Source organism: Lepisosteus platostomus, chromosome 9 (assembly GCF_059453375.1).
Source record: "Lepisosteus platostomus isolate fLepPlt1 chromosome 9, fLepPlt1.hap1, whole genome shotgun sequence".
Lineage (NCBI taxonomy): Eukaryota > Metazoa > Chordata > Actinopteri > Semionotiformes > Lepisosteidae > Lepisosteus > Lepisosteus platostomus.
This window is the reverse complement of record NC_142619.1, coordinates 36,826,826-36,846,998: the sequence shown is the minus strand read 5'-3', so window position 1 is coordinate 36,846,998 and position 20,173 is coordinate 36,826,826. Positions and strand designations below refer to the sequence as shown.

General features: G+C 35.8%; 1 protein-coding gene across 2 annotated transcripts in view; it reads left to right on the top strand.

Annotated features, from left to right (window-relative positions):
- Positions 1-20,173, top strand: part of immp2l (inner mitochondrial membrane peptidase subunit 2) — a 444,163-nt gene that overhangs the window by 376,482 nt on the left and 47,508 nt on the right. For both annotated transcript variants that reach the window (XM_088644863.1, XM_088644864.1), the window contains exon 5: positions 2,525-2,627. In XM_088644863.1, the coding sequence (XP_088500989.1) occupies positions 2,525-2,627 (103 nt within the window). The remainder of the gene's footprint in view (positions 1-2,524; positions 2,628-20,173) is intronic.

Below are 20,173 nucleotides of genomic sequence, written 5' to 3'. Positions count from 1 at the left end.
CTCTTCAGTGACAGACAGAAGGTTCAGTGCTGACTGGAGAAATGGTATTCCTTCATTGATGTCACTTAAATTCAGAAAGGCTTAATAATTGACAAGATCTTAATTTCTTTAGCCCCTTTTTGTCTCAATACGAAAACTGCTAATTTCAAATGTGCTGCCTTTCTTGAAATATTAATTATTGTTCAATAAATTGAAACTATATGGAGACATTGTCAAGGCATCAGAATGATTCAGTTGGGGTCTGTGTCTCTTGATCTTAAATAAGTTGTAGTTTTAGGAGACAGTTACATGAGCTGTTAGATAATCCAAATGGAGAACTACAGAAAATATTGCTTTTCATGTTCAGGTGGATCTCAGAACTTATGCAGTATTTTGTGTGTGGCCAAGAAGGATACTTTACTAAGAAGTGTAAGAAATGGGGAGACAACAAGGACTCAGAGGTTGAGCTGGACCTCCAAGTACTGTTGTGAACACTAGGATGGGCGAATTCCGCACACTTGAGAGGAAGAGCAAAGTATAAAAAAATGTACCGTAGTACTGCAAAGCACAATTTTATCAAAGAGAAAAAATGAGTGAATGGGTCTCTGTTTCAAAGCCTGCAGACTTGCCCAGAAGTTCTGTCCTGCACAGAAAGTAATGTAAGGGTGAAAGAAAAAAGTGTGATAGGATAAAAACTCTCCAGAGTAGGGTTTGTTCTGCTCTGAGAGATAATAATGATGTTTAGTGTCTTCAGAATGATTTTCCTGATAATTTATTTATCTTTTTCTGTGTTTATGCCTGTTGTTATTTGTCTTTCCTTGTAATAGAAACTCATCAGGTTGGCACTTGGAATGTCAGCGGGGTGAGACACATAGCCAAAAGGGCAGCAGTTTTTGATTACTTACTGTTATATTGAAAAGGATTAATACAGCTTTCCTACAGGAGAAACTTACTGAATTTCAGTTATGCTGATTGGATTAATGATTGGAAGGGGACATTTTTCTTATTAATTGTAAACATTTTAGTGTAGGGGTGGGCATTTTATTTTCATCTAGCTTTAAGCCTTCTAATTTAAATTTTACAGAGATTATACCTGGGAGACTAAGTAAAGTTCAATCTAGTTTAGGTAACAAGAACTTCATATTATTGAAACTATATGTTTCCAATAATGGAAGGGAGAGTGTTTTTTTTTTGTCAAACTCTATGACATGTCTTAAATTAATGTGCATCTGACGATATTCATATACAGTATTAGGTTGGACTTTTAATTGTACTGTGGATAAGCGGCTTGTCTGAAACAGTCCAGAACCTCATCTTCTGTCAGTTATAGAGCTGATGTTGTTGATTTTGTCCACTTGTGATGTAGTAGATGTGTGAAAGTCAATTCAGAGTAACTCCAGACAATATATTTATTTGATCTCTTTAGCTGAAATTGTTACAATATGTCGTATGCCTTTGTTTATCACCTTTATTTGTTTCCTCAAGTTGCCATTCACCCTTCAGTTTTCCCTGATAATAGTTTGGTCATTGGTAATACAGTAAACTGTCTGCTTGGTGGACTAATAGGGGAAAGGGTGTCTGTTACTGCCGAATGTCTATTATATTTTGAATGTTGTTTTTTCCAACAAGCCCAAAAACACACTATTCAAACAAATATATATAAAATATAGTTCAGGTGGGTAGCTGCGTCAGCATGTGTAGGCTGCAAAGGAACAAGTGATAGGTTTATTCCATGCTGAAAAGAGAAGAAAGAAAACACAATGTTTCGGCCATGGAGCCTTCTTCAGGTGTGAGAAAGACAGGGCAGTCAGCAAAGGTAATGTAGCATAGAACAAAAGCTGGGAGAGAGGAGGAACAGGAGGCGGGAGCAGGGGATAGAAGGAGTGGCCAATCAGACAGAGTGGCCAATCAGGTAATGTGAAGTCAGGGTAGGTAAAGAGGTGTGAAATGAAACCTACAATGAATAGAGAGAATTAAGAAGAAAATTAGTCTGTCATTGAGAGAAGGGGAAAGGTGTGATCCTAGCTGCTGGATAATTTTAGCTTCAATAGTCTTTCTGATGTTGGAGTTAGGAAAACCTGCTTTGAGAACACAGATGGAGAGATTAGTGTGACCATGGCCGTCAGAGGTGAAATGAGAAACTATAGGCTTGGAGAAATTTTTAATCTTTAATCACCCTAACATGTTTTCCCTTTTAGAGATTCATTTTTCTCATTGGCATCTTAATACCAGATTATTGCAGGATTCTCTTGTTTGATTTTTAGCACTGGGAGAGGTGAATTGCTTTCACCTCCTCTTGTCAAAGGGGTTTTGACTCTCTTAATCAATGGTGGGATGTAGGTAAAATCAAACCAATTTGCTCTGTCAACAGCACATGAAAAACATCAGTCAAAGTAGCCTAGTTATAAAAGAATTGGAGGTTGATATATTAGGTCAAAAGATACGCTGAAGGTCACAGTTAAGCTATAAGGTGTGTTTTATTCATTCTGGTTATGGAATCAAAGCTTCTATAATTTTATTGATGTTTTACTTTTTGTTTTTTTAGAACAATGGGGTATAAAAACAGATATTTGAAGATTCCTGATGGGCACTTTTGGATTGAAGGTGACCACCATGGCCACAGTTTAGACAGCAACAACTTCGGACCAGTAAGGATTTCATTGCTTGCTTGATTTCATTGTTTCAGTGCATGAATTGCAATGTGAATGCAAATTACTGTTTTTTTCCTGTTAGCATGACTTGTTAAAAAAAAATTTCAATTAAATAATTATAATTTTTTTAATAAACAGACAGAGACAGAGTAGTATATAAAAGTCTAAAATAAAAGAAGACATAGTACTGCTTTTGGTAAGGATGTAAGGTCATTTCTAAAGAAGACTACTGGTGTGCACATTAAAAATTAATGTGTATTTAGTTGCACAGTAGATATAGTATCGTCATACTGTATTTACTGTATACCTTTTCATCTGAAATACAGTACAACTTAATCTCAAATCTACAAAAACATTGAAAATGCAGAGAAGTGTTTTGATTAACTTGCTAGGCTTGTCAAGAGAAAATGAAAATTATAAAATTCGATTTACAGAACGTTTTGATAAGGTTTCGCTCAAGATGTTCATTTGCATATTAAAATTTGTTGGCATCTCAAAATAATGTATGCACATGAATCAACAAGTGTTAAATGAATGGACCATGGAAATGATAAAAGATTATAAAAGAGGAAACTCCTTTCTTGTCAGGTGTACAGTAGTGGTATGTCAGAAGGATCAGTAAAACACATGTACTGTAGGTTTGACTCCTGCTGGTCCTAATTCACAATTCTTCCTGGCCAGCTTGGAGAGTTATGCCCAGTTCCTTTATTAAGGAGACTTTCATCCTCTAGGAGCATCCTCTGTGGTCAGTCATTATTCATTGATTTTATATAATTATTACTGTGATTAACCTAAAGTTTCATGCCATAAATCTATGTTGTTACTGGAAATTCTGCTGGAACATTATAAAGAAACTAAAACCATTTGGGCATTTGTGAGCCTTTCAATTAAATTTACAAATACACTTTACATTCACTAATTATTAATCAGAAAGCTATTTTGATTTCAAGCCAAAAAAAAACTTCTGAAGGATGATGTAATCTTTTTCTGCTTTCTAAGAAAGACATCATTCATACATAGTAACATTTCAGCTCAGTTTGACTTAAATAACAATTTCATGTATTATAATTAGGAAAGTTTATTTTCTTTGAAATACAAAAATTCTTCTTTTCAAAAAATCTTAACTGAATGAGAACAATTAGACAATTTCATTTTTAGTTTAAACTGATATACATCTAGAAGCAGAAGAAACTCTTAACATGTAAATGTACAGTACCATTCCATCATTTAAAGAAATTTAATCATTCTACTTTTTAGAAACTTTTTCATTATCCTAATTTAGGATTATACATTACATTTTCAATTTATTTATTTTAGAAGCCTTGTAATGGCACTACCAGAAGGATTTTATTGGTTTATAGGACTCAATGTAACTAATCTAGTGACACAGGTATATATAAATGAGTACATGTATAGTATAAATTTCAAGTGTAATCATTAGATGATTAGCTAGCAAATAAGCAATGCACTTCTTTGTATTAATTGGTTTTATTTTCGTTTTGGTTAATGCAATCCCCTCTCCAAAATAAAGGTTTATTATGGCATACCATAGGGAAAGAAAGGTGCACTGTAATCATTTGTATTTATTATTTTGTTAGTTTTGAATTAAGTGATAATGCTTTGTTTATGTGTTGTGTAACAGTGACAGACTTTGGGGATTAATTAAGCCATGTCACCATAAAATGCACACATCTTACTTACTGAAGTGGACTTACTTACTAATCGGTCCGAGTTACTGCACTGGTGTTCCACACAGGTCGGCCATCACGCTCATTTAAGATCATTGATCAGTCTAGCTTGCACACTGCACATGCTACTAATCAATTCTTGCACACAGAAAATAGGTAGGGATATCAACCATCTTCTCCTGGTGGTAGTCGTTATGCTGGTCACACTCTCACCATCTACTTCTTACCGGCGAGTGAACACAGCAACGACTGAGGTGACTACACTGTCTTACTCAACCCAGACATTACACAGAAGACCTCATTCAAACTGGACATCACACAGACATCCCCACTGCTTTACTCAGACCTGTTGTCTCGCAAACCCTTGGAACAGGCTGTCTGTGTAATCTTCCAATCCCCTCCAGGATTGCTATTGGAACCCATCTGATCTCCTTGGCGTTTCCCAGTGAGACCCGGCTACTCACTGCCACACCTGACAGTGAGGGTCTGACTCCCTGATGCTTATATATGGAATCTGGCTGCACACAGCTGACACCAGTCCCCTAATATCATCATGTTTATTCGGGCAGTTTACACTCTCCCCCTGCCCTATAACAGTTGGTATAGTCAAGAACCAGATATACATGTATTTTTAACTTTTACAGACATATGTTTTTTTTTAGTGCAGAGCACACATGTTGGATCTGTATGTAAAATACATTTCCTTAAGCAGAATAATGAACACCTTGCAAATTTTCCTTTAGTCATACAGTGATATTGACATAAACCCAAAATGACATCCCTTAAAAAATCATGTCAGTATCTCACGTTCAACTGTTACAGAATAGAAACAGCATATCTTTGAGCCCAGAAAGACTAGTGACTCAGGTTTTAAATCTCTAAACACTGGCATTAAAGAAATGGATCCCTGTTTACACCTATAAGTGACAGATATAGGTGATGATAGTTGATGACAGAAGTTGAAGAGTATGTGGGTACACATCTCTGGAGGTTAAGTCCTGTCCATTGAGAAGCTCTAGTACTGAACCATCAGTAGGTGTGAAAAATAACTTTTCTACTGTAACCACATGGTTAAAATACTCTGCAGATGAAACAAAACAGTAGCTTTTTGAAAAAAACAAGTCAAACCTTTATTTATTTCTGGAAAGGTAGTCAGCAATATCTGGTATTGCAGGTTGTTTTTACACCTGATTGTTTTTTTAAAAATACTTTATTCAGAACAGACAAACATGCAAGCAACATTTATGTTGCTAAAGTATATAAAACTAGCAATACATTCTTGCAGTGTATGAGACAAGAAGTTGATTTAAGAACATTTATAAATGAAATGAAAGTCTTGTATAGACTCAGACTGTGGTGTTATTTTGTGCTTATTTCATTTTTTATTACTTATGAATGAAGGTGCTAATTGAAGGTTTTTTTCTATTTTTGTATCATAATTCTTTCTATTGGTGTTAAGGTGTCAAAAAGTATCAGACGACTAATTTGCAGTCCTTCTGTTGCTGGTTTCTGTGAAAACATGGTCTGTTGATGATTTCACAGGTACATATTTAATCCATTAACAACCATTATGCAACACTGACCTAAGTGTAGATTCCATTACCCCTCCGCAGCATGGCCGCTTAACCACATGTTGGCATGCATGCAGCTTTAATGAAGTGTCCAGCTGATAAAGTAGAGCTGACAGATGGAAATTCCTGTGACTCATGATTGTGTCCCACTATTCCATCCATTAAATACCTTTCTGTCACTTTCTTTTACATTTGTTAATTTTGTCTCACGAGTGTCAGACTTCAGTAAGGCCATCTTAAGAATGATCATCATGGCTTTTCTTCTTCCTTCTGAATTAGTTTCCTGTATGCAGAGTGGTCTGTAATGCAATAGAACAATGACATTCTTCTTTATAGGACACTTTTACAGTGTGATCACAAACTTACACTAGTCTTTTTTTCATTTTTCATTCTTGACAGGCCATAATAGACTGTAGTGTGTCACAAATGTCACCCACTAATTGTGTATGTCTGAACAAGTAAATGTATTTCTCATGAGACTGAACAAAGAAACAGCTCCTGTCCTTTCCATATCTATATCAATCAGTTCACTAAACATTTGGTCCAGATGCCGGAGCTCACTGTAAGCTTGAAAGCATCATAAACTCTGTCATCCCACGGCATGAAACACCAGTGCTGAATTCCTGATATACAGTAATGTGCTCTATTTCTCATTTTATAAGAAAGATTTTAAATTATTTAAACAAACTAAAGAGCCCAGTCAAATGTGGATTTTTATAAATCAATATGGAGAAAAACATTTGCTTAAAATTTAATTAATGCATAATTAAAATTAGTAATATTTATTTTCCACGATTTCTGGATAAGAGCATCTCTGTTGTTTTGCATGTAAAGTCAGGGTGACCAAATGTTGGTGCTACTTCCTCATGTCTATAATAGAAATGTTAGTGATATGAGATCTGTTTTGTTGCAACCTGTAAACACAAACTAAAATAAAAGCCAGGTCTAGTTTCCACAGTAGACTCTGGATGAAATATAAACACTATACAACAGCTTTTTTTAAAAAGACTTACCAAAGTACGGAAAATGTTTTTTGTGCATGCATAATAAATATTAGAGAAGGACAAATTTCAACTTAGAAAATGTTATTCCACTCCAGTGTGCTAGTAGAATCAACCAAAACCTAGTAGAAATCATTAACAATAATGCATGATTCATATATTTCTATTCTTCAGTGTGAAATACGCAGATCTATATGTTGTAGGAGAATAATACGAAGTATTTGTGGAAAACATGGATTACCATTGGTAGTACTGTCTTGACAGAGAGTGTATATCTTTCATGATTTTAATCTTGTTATTAATGACTGGACTGTTTATGCTGATTCATTGAGTTCCTTCAGGGACTTATCTAATAGTAACCATTTGAGAAACATTAGATAACCTCTATTACTGTATTATTATTTGTAAACAACCTTTAGTTTTTATAAATGTGACATACAGTATACAACTATGTTCTATTTCCTAATGCTTAAGAAATAAAATTAACTTAAATGCATGTAATTGAAATGACTGAAACATGACTTGTTGTATGTTGTTTTTGTTGTACTTGTTGAGTTGTATGGTGAGATGTACTATAGAGCATTATTGGATCTAATAATTGTGACCCTAAACTGTCATTCTTTTGACCCTGAATTCTGCAACTGTAGTGAATATGTACAATTTAAGGTCTCAGAATCGACAGATATGGCCATTCAAGGTGTACATTAAAATTGGTGTCCACAGTTAAGTGCAGTGTACCATGGTATGATTCAGTATGCCAGATTTAACTTTTTAGTGCCCAAAGACGGTTTATAGTTGGCACTTGTGGTACAGCGGATGTCTTTGAAACGGTAGCTTTATTTAATCTGTTGTACTACTTCTATATACCTAATTTCCAATATTAATATAGAATCATGTAACTACAGCAAACTTTTGGTAGCTGAAAATAAAAATAACCAAAGTCAAATAATAATTCAGAATATTATTAATTATATTAATTAATGAATATAATTATATATATACAGTACTGCATATAGCTGTTTGTGGTAGCTGAAAATAACAATGAGGTACACAACAGTATGCCACCTTCTTCATAAACATTTTCTGCATCAAAAACTTTAAGTTGGTCACCTGCTGTAGTTATTTTGGAAAAGAACTGAGATGCTTGTTTAACTTTTTTTTTCCCATGAGCACCTGCATTGTTTAAATTTAAAAAAGAAACATATACAGTACAGTACTTGACCAAACATAAGTTATATACTGTATTTTCTAGAACATAAGGTGTACTTTTTTCCAGATTTCTGGGTGGTACAATTGACCTGTGGCTAATCAAATACAAGTACAAATAATTAGGAAGCCAATCTGGTAATTGACAGTTACACTTACAAATGACTAAGAGGTGTTAGTGGGGCCAGCAGGGGGCGCTCACCCTGTGGTCCATGTGGGTCCTAATGCCCCAGTATAGTGATGGGGACACTATACTGTAAACAGGCGCCGTCCTTCGGATGAGACGTAAAACCGAGGTCCTGACTCTCTGTGGTCATTAAAAATCCCAGGGCGCTTCTCGAAAAGAGTAGGGGTGTAACCCCGGTGTCCTGGCCAAATTTCCAATTGGCCCTTACCAATCATGGCTTCCTAATACTCCCCCTCTATGAATTGGCTACATTACTCTGCTCTCCTCCCCACTGATAGCTGATGTGTGGTGAGCGTTCTGGCGCACTATGGCTGCCGTCGCATCATCCAGGTGGATGCTACACATTGGTGGTGGTGGAGGGGAGTCCCCATTACCTGTAAAGCGCTTTGAGTGGAGTGTCCAGAAAAGCGCTATATAAGTGTAAGCAATTATTATTATTATTACTAGAGTGTCGAGCAGCATTTACTGTTGGCTCATACTGTAACAGACCATCATTTTGTTTGGTTCTGGTGTGCTCTTGCGATCGAGTAATAAAAAATAACTTTCATATTAATTTTTGTTTATCAAAAAATGAACAAGAGGTCACAGTTACTTTTCCATTCAAGAAGCAGGTGATCCTATGTGCTGAACAGCATGGGAATTGTATGGCAGATTGGAGTGGATTCGCAGTCATAGCAGATATGATAAAGTTTAAAGCCCTTGAGGTAGGTACAAAGCTAATCATTCAAGAATTCAGAGCATAGGAGGAGGAATGGTTTTTAACATTGTGGTGTTGTTCTAATCATTTTTCTTTAAACTAGATGACGTTGAGTATCAGTTTCTTTTAATCCTATCTGTCTGAAAAAATCCTGTATTTTTTGCTTTTTTGGTCTTCTAAACTCCTCTCCATTTTCCTTTGTTTGAAGCCAATAGAACTCCATTTTCATTTGTACTATAACTTGTGCTTTGTAAAGTTCTTTTTTCAATTTCCACAGGCCAAATTTCTGGGTGCAGTTTATATTTAGGGGTGGATTATACAGTATATGGTAAATACATAAATATAGAAAATATATGAATTTATGACTTATAAAATATGTTTTATTTATAATATGCTGTTTAAGCGTATTTCTCAGTAGTTGTGTAAGTTTTCATTCAGCATTTTTTATTCATATTGTTTAATTTCAAGTTAAGTTAACTTGATTATACTTTCTCTGCAAACAACGATAACATCAGGTATTGTAATTATTGGTATTTATATTTAATTTTTATATATTACTGTATATATAATACATCTTTGCAGTGCAATTGATTTGATTTAGTGTTGGTGGTTCGGGGCAGAATTTTTTATTATTATTATGATCTTCTATTATAATAATGTTTTCAAATGATGGGTTTCAAAAATGGTGAAAATCAGGAACTGACCGAGTGGTTAAGTCAATAAGTGAAATAATTATTCATAACCCCCAACTTGTAATGCCGGCGTCATACTACACAACTTTCCCTAGGATTTTCAGTCGTAGCCTTCATTTACATAATCGTAAGAAAATCACAGCGAGTTTTAGACAGTTGCAGTGTGCGCCCGTTACCATCAGTTGTGTAGTATGACATAGCAAAGGACTCAGTCATAGTGCTCCCAATAGCCCCTACGACTCTCTACAGTAAAATCAAACAGGTTTGATTATGTTGTAGGAAGTCGCAAGTTCTAGGGGTGGGCTCTTGTGTCTGCGACAGTCAACAAACAATGAGCGCTCACCCATAAGTACAATGCATACAATGCGGCTGCAAGGAAAGAAGGAAAGCGAGTGCTATGGACTGTGCAAATGGAGGAGAGGTCTGTCGAACTTTGGAGCCAGCACAGATGTCTGTTCGATGTTTCGTGTTTGTCAGTTCATGTTTGTTGTTTGTTTACTTTTGTGCGGTGCTTATTCCGATGTGCTCCATGTTGATTGGCTGCCAAAATGAGGTGACCTCGCAGTACATTCACGGTGCAATATGAGATTTGGAACCGTGAAGAAAAGTTGTGAGGGAATCGTGTAATTAGTCACCCCCCTGCGATTCCTAGTCATATAATTTGGCACCCTCTAGGACAGAAAAGGCAGGGAGATTCAGCAACTGCAGTTGTTAAATTTGACATGCTCTCCGACTAGCTCTCCGACTTGTGTAAAGTCCTGTAGTGTGACAAAGGCTTAAGTGCTTTTTCCAGAATATACCCGAACAGTTTGTATAATTAGAGGCATGTGAATTATTTGTTCTCTGGCACATCTTTAGTGAGAGGAATAATAATCCAGGCACACTTGGTTAAACAAATATTTATTACAAAGACAAGACACAAACTACACTACACACAACAACACAGACACACAAGTTACTCTATGTACAGTATTTATAACCAAGGCGTTTCAGAGGCCTAACATTCTGGTCATCCAGAAAACCCCAGACTGCTACTAAGCATTAAACTCTTAATGCCTACAGAGGGCACATAAGAGATAAGTAAATAAATAAATACAAAGCAACCCCACATGCCACAAAATAAATGAGAGCCTATATCCCTATCCATAATCATGCACCCATAATAATAAGCAGGAAAGACGTTTCTAATTGAGGTATCTTTTACCCAGGAAACCCAAGTTTCCTAAAAACACAGAATAGCATGCTCTCTCTAACAAGGTTCAAACGCTCCAGTCAGGTTTGGTTTGGATGATCATGAAGTAGGGGCTTTCGCCTGGCGCAAGCTTCAAGTTCCTACTCCTCTGGATCATTGTCTCTCTTCTCTGTGTGCCCTGCTTCTTGTTTCTTCCTTTTTCTCTGCTCTCTCTGTGCTCTTAATGTGATCATATATTGTGTGTTTCTGTACTGCTCCTTGACAATCATTAACCCATAACTTACCTACAGTAGGTATCCTAAGGTAAACTTTACAATTGTTTCTGCTCAAAGGACCACCCAGATCCTCTCTGCTTTGAAGTTTACTCTTCCATGTGTCACAAACTTTATCTAACATTTAAGAAACATTTCACAGTCACCTGAAGATGTAGCAATAAATAATTACATATATATTATCAGAGAATCATCCACAAACTTCAATTGATTGGATGAGCTAAATTACATTTTCATTATAGTAACAATTATAGTAACAATAATATAATTATAAAAATTTTAAAGGGAAACCATTCAGGAGCCTTTTAAAAAAATTGTGGCTTTTGTGTCAGCCGAATCAAAATATAGCTTTTGGGGAAATGTCATCGGGATTAATTACAATTAAAGAGAACTAAAGTGAAAGTGAATTTGGTTGTCATCAACCCTCATGTACATTGTTGTAGACTCCATAAATACCTGTATGATGGTGATGATGATAGGTGATGTTTCTGTATAAATAAAGAGTAAAGTGGTTTTACATTTACCAAGGGAATTGTGAATGTCTTATAGGTATGTAGCTTATTTAGCCCTTTATCTGATTCAGCATAAGAATAACATTGCAGAATTTAACAAATTAATTAGGGGAATATTAAAATTTGGGTTTGAACTAAACTTTTGAGGAATAATAGTTAAACCTTACTGTTAATAAAGTAACTTCAGGAGATTTACTTTTTGCTTTCAGAGATCAGTGAAAGGGAAATAATCATGAGTTTTATTATTTTCCATGGATTCAGGTTGTAAAAGTTGCTGATTAGTCGTTTATGTATGTTATCTTTGCTGTTGTATGTGTGTTCATTCAAACTTTATGTGCAGCTCAAAGTAGTTTTAAAAGCTTTTACTAGTGAAATATTTATTCCTCCATTTGTGTAATTTTCACACAGAATATTCTGGAACTGAGAAGGCTTAGTGGTAGTTTAAATGTTCCCCCAGCCTGAAATTGCAGCATTTCTGCTGGCTTTATTTACAAATGAGAAGTGGCCATTCAACCCATTTCAAAGTCATCCAGTGTTTTAAGCCTTTCAGACATCCTGATGCAACCCAGAGCTCTTCTATATTTAATGCCAGCTAGTGAAATTAGGAAAGTACCCACAGTACATTTTCATCTCTTAACTAATAACAACACAACTTTGTGTTTCCACTATGACAGTCATATATTGATGCATTTATAAAAATATTAATTGTACATTAAATATTTGATGTATCTTTCACATTATGAGTTATGCCTTAACTCATGGAACACTCATATCAAATATTGATTCTACAATCATTTTTGCTTTGTTTGATATTCATATGGGTGGCATGATGGCACAGTAGTGGTTAATTTAAAAGCTCTACACAAGTCTCTGCCATAATGGTCATTGCACATGTAAATCCCCATCCTGAGGGCAGTCCATCACAATATTATATGTAAGCCTTAGTACAGGTATTTGCTTTTTTATTCAATGAATACATTAACATTTTGAAAAAATAAAATTGTGTTATTTGGGTATTTATTCAAATACTTTTTCTCAAATGTGAAAAGGAAAATTACAAATAAGCAAAGAAACACACCAAAAAGAAAAGATACCTGCTTCAGACTTATGTATGTACGTATGTACAGAAGGAGCAATATGTAATGAAAATGGGAATTGAACTTGGAACTACAGCACAATTCCCAAACTTAGTTTGAAGATGCATATTAACCTGTGAACAGAAATTAATACTAGACTGTTACAAATGAGCTGCAAGTGAAATACAAAGTTTAATTTTTAAATGGAATGGATGGACCCAGAGTGAAAATTAGAGAAAAGAGTCAGTGAGCTCACCAGTGTGAATCAGATCAATGAATGAAATCAGAAAACAGCAGAAAATAATGAGAAATATTTTCTAGATAGAGAACAGTTCCAACGTGGGTGATTTTAAAGAAAATCAGACCACTCTATGCCAAAACTATAGAAACACAAAAGTAAAGTATCTATGTAATAACATTACTAGTTCTAAGCCCAGCAGTGAGTAACACTACTGAAACAAAAATTTGGAAACTATACACAGCGAAAAAAATGCTAGATTTAACCAAGTCAATAACTGAGATTAGAGAAGGAATTCTTGTTCTAAACACATGGGCAACCATTGAAATTTTGAAATGTTTCCATTAAAAAAAAAATTCATGTTTATAGTCAGTTCTTAATGATAAAATAAGAGGCACCGGTGCAATTGGCTACATTTTTATTTGTTTTTTCCTCAAAAAACATATTTGATTATCTTGTAAAAGCTAACAATATCATATATGGCTGGAACTACAGCTCACAGAGAGTGAAATGTCACTTTAAAGCTTAACTCTGCAAAGGTTAGTGTGGAGAGCTGTACATGCTTGTGAGCTGCAACAAGTGGAGCTTAATTCCATGCTGAAATATATCATATTCTTGCTCTCTCTCTCTTTCTTTAACACACCACAACAAGTCCCAACGGCCAATGTGTTGTGTTGTTTCTTTGTTCCTTTAATTTTTTTTAGCATAAAATCAACCTCTGCATTTTCTAATACCTTTACAAAAGTAATCAAATTGTAAAAGATTGTTGTTACAGGTATTGAAACTGCTATGGCTTGGCTATCTAGCTATTAAAGTTCTAGGACTGGTCACATGGGTTCAAATTGTACAGTTAAATGATGCATAAAGAATAGAATAATATGTTTAAATACCAGTTTCAAAGTTTAGGGAAGATAAAGGTCAATATTAACTGAAACTCAAAGACAATACACCGTAGTTTACATTGACTACACCCAGAAGACAGGGTAAAGATAGGACAAATCAGAATGGAGAGGCATGAGATTTCACTCATGTTGACCTGAGTGGTGTCCTGGGATGTTTTTTCTCCCAAATGTAAACAGGAAAAGTCAGAATTTGGTGAACCTGACCGAGATCCACCAATCAGTTCATTGTGAAATACACTTACCACCATCTGTTGAACATATATTTGGACAGCTTGCAGATACCAGGGTTTTTCTAAGCTTGATAGAAAATCTTTTTAGTTTTCAAATTGTGCTTTTAAAGAAATTTCACTGCTTGTCCTGTTTATAACACCTTTTCCTTTGTTTTTGTTACAGGATTTTGTTATTATTGCTTGCCATTTGCTTCTCTCCAGAACATTTCAAATAGAGAGTTTCAAATGTTGTACAGGGCTGAAATAGGTACTATGCCAGTTGATGAATATTCTGGTTAATAGGATATCACAAGATTAACACGATGAATGTCTATATGCAGCCTTGCAGTAAATTCACAGGGCTGGTATTACAGGCATTCCATTAAACACTTCTTTGACATTACACTAAATGAGAAATGTGAATGTTCAGAAACCATTTTCAGACTTTGGGCTAGTTAGTCAATTCCTCAGGAGTAAGGGCTGACGCAGTTAAAGTGCAGTCTGTCACAGCAATGTGGGAGTCAACCAAAGGAAGTGAAGTGAGATTTCATATTCTGTAAAATGATTTATTTGTGGGTATTTTGAACTAGTAGTCACTTATGTAAACACAGCAATGCAAATGTTTTGAAGTTATTATTTATGAACTATGGCCCATTGTCAGAGTTTTTTTCTTACAGTCCATTATAGACACAAATCTATTTAAGGTTCTAAGTTACAGCTGTTGATGTTTTACCTTGCAGGTCTGAAATCTATAGATATTTTGAAAATAACTTCAAAGCTAAAAAATTGTGTTGTGAAAAGTTATTCGATTGGAACAAGCCAATACCTTTTTCCTGTCATTGCATCTCTGGGAAGCATTTTGTTAAAAAAATACTTTTATATTGTTTTTTCTTTTCATGTCTCACAGATTTCCACAAGTTGTTTAGCTGGTTACTGAGGCCTGGGCACTACACAGACATTGTTTCTCTTTCTGTGCTTTTGAGAATATCTTGATGGCCATCATATATTCTGTGCAGGATGTCTTTTTGAAATACTTCAGGAATCACAAAGCTTCCCTTTAGAAGTAATCCCTGCTGATCTGTGAATTCTCCAGCAAAAGGCTTGTATGGTTTAAAGGCTCCATTTAGGCTGGATTGATTTGGCCAGCTCTCTAGGCTGTTGTTTTTCTGTCACACACAGTTCCGATCATCCCTCCATTCCATCCCTAGAAATCAATTTCCTGCTATTTTAAATGTTTCAATAAATATATTTCTATAGATGTTGATGTCGTTCTGAGTTGTGTCCAGAAACTGGAATTCTTGACAGGTCATCATTTGCTGTAGCTACACGTAACAGCTTTATATGAATATTGGAAATGTCTGGGTCTGTGACAAAAAAGAAGGGGAATGTGGCATAATGCGGGGGTGTGTTCAGTGTGGAGGTGGAACCCTGGAATATGGGTGACATGTTGCCTTAGCAACACACCTCCACAGCTGTAAATATAAACCCGGAGAGGAAAGCAAGCAGGATTCCAGTCTTGATATCCCTGGAAGGGGAGAACATTCCAGCAACATGGCCAGCAGGCATAACACCCTGCAACTCACAACTGTGTGTTGCTAAGGCAACATGTCACCCATATTCCAGGGCTCCACCTCCACACTGAACACACCCCCACATTATGCCACATCCCCCTTCTTTTTTGTCACAGACCCAGACATTTCCAATATTCATATAAAGCTGTTTGCCAGCAGCCATATCACCCTGCAACTCACAACTGGCAACCCACTGAAGCTAAGCAGGTGTGAGCCTGGTCAGTACCTGAATGGGAGACCTCCTGGGAAAAACTAAGGTTGCTGCTGGAAGAGGTGTTAGTGGGCCCAGCAGGGGGTGCTCACCCTGCGGTCTATGTGGGTCCTAACGCCCCAGTATAGCAACGGGGACACTATACTGTAAACAGGTGCCGTCCTTCGGATGAGACGTAAAACCGAGGTCCTGACTCTCTGTGGTCATTAAAAATTCCCGGGCGTTTCTTGAAAAGAGTAGGGGTGTAACCCCGATGTCCTGGCCAAATTTCCCATTGGCCCTTACCAATCGTGGCCTCCTAATAATCCCCATCTATGAATTGGCTTCATTACTCTGCTCTCCTCCCGACTGATAGCTGACGTGTGATGAGCGTTCTGGCGCACTATGGCTGCCGTTGCATCATCCAGGTGGTGGAGGGGAGTCCCCATTACCTGTAAAGTGTACGCTTTGAGTGGAGTGTCCAGAAAAGTGCTATATAAGTGTAAGCCATTAATTATTATTAACAGTCCCAGAGGAGATAACATTAAGGTCATGTTTTTGCTTATTCTTTTCTTCTGTCTGTAAGGTTCACCTTGGTAGGTTGAGTTTTCTTTTGTTTTGGCCTTGCTCCTTTTCTTGCATACTGGATCTTGCTAATTGGGGATAGACCAGACTGGATTCCGCTGTTCCAAGCAGTCTATTTTTTTTTTCCCCCAGACTGAACTCCGATAAATAGGGACAGTCCTGTCTGGCTGCCTCTTTGCCAAACCGTTTCTTTTTCCACCAGACTGCACCCTGTTAATTAGGGATAGTCCAGTCTGGATGCCGGTGTGCAAAGTGCTTTTTTGTTTTTCCTTTTGATTTTTTTGGTTCTACTGACCTCACACCGGTGCCTCCATCCCTTCAGACCCAATTAGACTCTCAGACATACCTTATATCACTTGTTTCTACCATCCGTTTCACCTGCATCTGCTTTATGTTTCCTGAAACCTCAACCGCAGAGTTGTACATTGACATCTGGTACGAAGCTGTCGACTATAGTACACTTAGCACTTTAAAGTTATGCAAACTTGTTTGTAGTGTTAAGAGTGGTCATATTCTACTCTTAGCAAATGTTTGAGACATTATAGATTAAGATTTACTTCAGTGTTCCTGGTTTTGTATAAATTACATGATGATATTCTGTTTTACGTTTAAATTGAGTTTCTACAAGAAAATGAACATTTGGGTGTAATTTGATTCTGCATGGAAGACACATAAAGGAATTTCACAAGGAACAACAGCTCCCAGGAATTAGATGTGATTGTGGATGTTTATTGAGTTTTTCGGTATAGTGGTATTTCGCTTAACCCCCTGGCCACAGGAAGAAAAGCCTTGAACCTCCATATGGAGTGGGGTTTAGGATTAGGGGCTGCTGCAAAGATGGAAATGGGATAGAGGAGGGATCCACGAAACGAAATAGGAAAAAGAGACTTGTGTATGATATGTCTTTGAGAAATGATGACGGGAATAATTATGATATAGAACATCTGTGATACAAGTGGCATAATTCTAAAGTTATGAAGTTCCATTTAAAAAGTATATTCTTAATTTTCCTAGTACTGAGGCTACAGTGGTAACTACAGAAAATATTTTGTTACCTCCTCGCGAACTGGTGGGGACATTGGGAGGACTATCACAACATTCACTCCACTAGTTTAAACAGAGTTAAGAATTTCCTCACTGGTTTGCAATGCTCCACATGAGGCGTTTTATATTTAGATCTTTGTGATGTCTTACAGTACAAGTAAATACGAAATGGAGTTTAAACTGTTTTACTCAGTTCAGGCAATTCAGGTGTGTGTTGGGCAGTGAATAGAATGCAGTCAGCACAGTGCATGAAAGCCAGCATGAGCACAGTCTTTTGTTGGCATCCTATCCTCAGCACACAATTGATTAAATACCAAACTCCCAAATTAACAAATTAATAGGGGTTAAAGCATTGGCCTTCCCACTTTAGCATTCTCAGGGCATTCAGCACTGAGGCCCAATCAGACTCCTGCCACACAAACACATTGTAATTTCTTTAAAGTATATTCTAATTTATCAATTATTTCAATAGTTAGTGATGTTACATTAACTCATTAAATTACCCCCTTTAAATAATTTAAGGGATTAAAAAATATCTTTTTTGGGCTCTTTATGCAAACTGAGTTAACTGTTAAATGTAATTTGCCATTGAAAGCCTGCGGTTGAGTAATTACACTAATAAAGTTGTAAAAATAAAAAAATAAAAAATATTAATATAAAAAAATCAAATTGTAAAAAGAACAATCTAGAATTTAAAACATTCTTTGCTGACATAAAATAGTGTTTTCTCCCAATCTGTTTGTAATGGTTTAATGCAAAACTGAAATATAGTAAAAAACATTTAAAACACAAAGATTCCTGAGCATGGAGCATTAAGCAGGGTGCAGACAGGGCAGTCACTTACAGCTGTTTAGTATACTCCAAACAGTGCAGGACAGTATTTTCAGCCCCTGCTGATAATATATAATAATAGAATTCTATGTCCAGATTCCTTTGTCACATAAGTATGAAGTTATTCGTACAAAATAATATTGTACTATTGGCTTCTTACATTATAACAGATGTACTGCATATGAGGCAACATAATTTAATTCTCTTATTCAGTGAAACATGGAATACATACTTATGTACTGAGTGTTTACATTACATCCACTACATTTGCTTGCCATTTTAGTATTAATGTATATTTTACAGGAATATCCAAGCATTGTAATGGGAATGTTATTGCTTCCCACATCTGTGCGTCTTTCACAAATCAAATCTTTTAAATAAATATTGGTTTTCATTTTAACTACATTTTGCTTTTGGCAAATGTGTCCATTTGTTTGTGAATGTATCTTGTATATTAAATAACCTAGCATTTACTGTACTCTTTGGATTGAGGGGAAATGTGCATCCATCTGGTTGACCACATTTATAATTTATAGTAGATTTAAAACTGTAGCCTGTTTCTCAGAACAAATTGCTTGAGTGTGGGTGGTTGTGGGTGTGTATGTGAGGATGTCTGAGAAATTGAGTAATATTTAAATTACGTTTGTCTGTTATTTTATACTAAATTAGATTAAGAACAGATTCATGCTTTAATTACTAAAGTGCTAGCATCCTGTTATATTCAATGCCATCTTCGGATAAACATTAGTCTGTCATTACTGTGATTTTTCAGGTTTATTTTTTATTTAACCTATCAGTATATATCAGAGTATATCTACAACTGACTATATTTGAAGTCCCCTTTCTTCCAGAAAACTAGTATGAGCTACTACTGCATATTAGATTTTACAGTACAGTGACTGAACAAGCAAAAAACAGCTGGAGGCTGCAAGCATTGTAATTGACTTATGTAGGACTGTAATTGCAAATATATTTCTGAATTATGACAAAATGTGCTTCAGTTACCTCACATTTTCTTCACTTTGTCAGTTTCCTGGCCGAAAAAAAAAAACATGAAACTCGGCATTTCATTTCGAATGACTATAGATATACAACAAAAATTCTGCATGTCTGTTTCATTCTGTTACAACACTGCTGCACTCTTGTAACTTTCTTCGTACACAACATGCACAGCAAATAAGGTAGTGTTCAAAACCAAAAAAGCCTTTTCATCCCCTCACAAGTAATGCTTTTCTCAAGCATTTATGAAAAACTGAGAACATTTTACAGCAGTCAGCAAAAAACAGAAACAGTAACACATAAATACAATATTTTTTCTTCATTAAATTATAAAACCTTCATAAAGAACAGTACTCTACATTTTTATACAAATATACAATTTTGCTTACTGTACAGTATGTTGTCATGTAGCCAACAGATGTATTTTTGCCTTTTAGTATCATATACAGTAAGAAAGCAATGTGATCCATGATTTTATTATATTACAATTGTAGTTATACATAACGTTTATTAAAATAGTTATGTAGTATACTTTCTAAAAATCCTAATAATACAATGTGTTTCTGAAAAGTGCTTTTTATATTTTAAGTCCACGCCTCAGTAAATTGTTGATCATAGATGATTTGTTAAGTCCTGACTGAGAAGGGATTTATATTAGATAAGTGGTGCAAAGTTATTCTGAAACTGTTGAACTATGAAGAGTAAAACTGTATGTGTCATATAGTGTAAATTTGGGAGATTTACAGGCAACATGGAATGGCATTGCAATTAGCTGTTCGGGGTACCAGACATTTGGGAGATCACAGTTCTCAGTCACAGTTCAAGTTATTTTTCTGATATCAGAGGTCAAACTTAGGAAAAGGTAGGGTCTCTTTTTCAT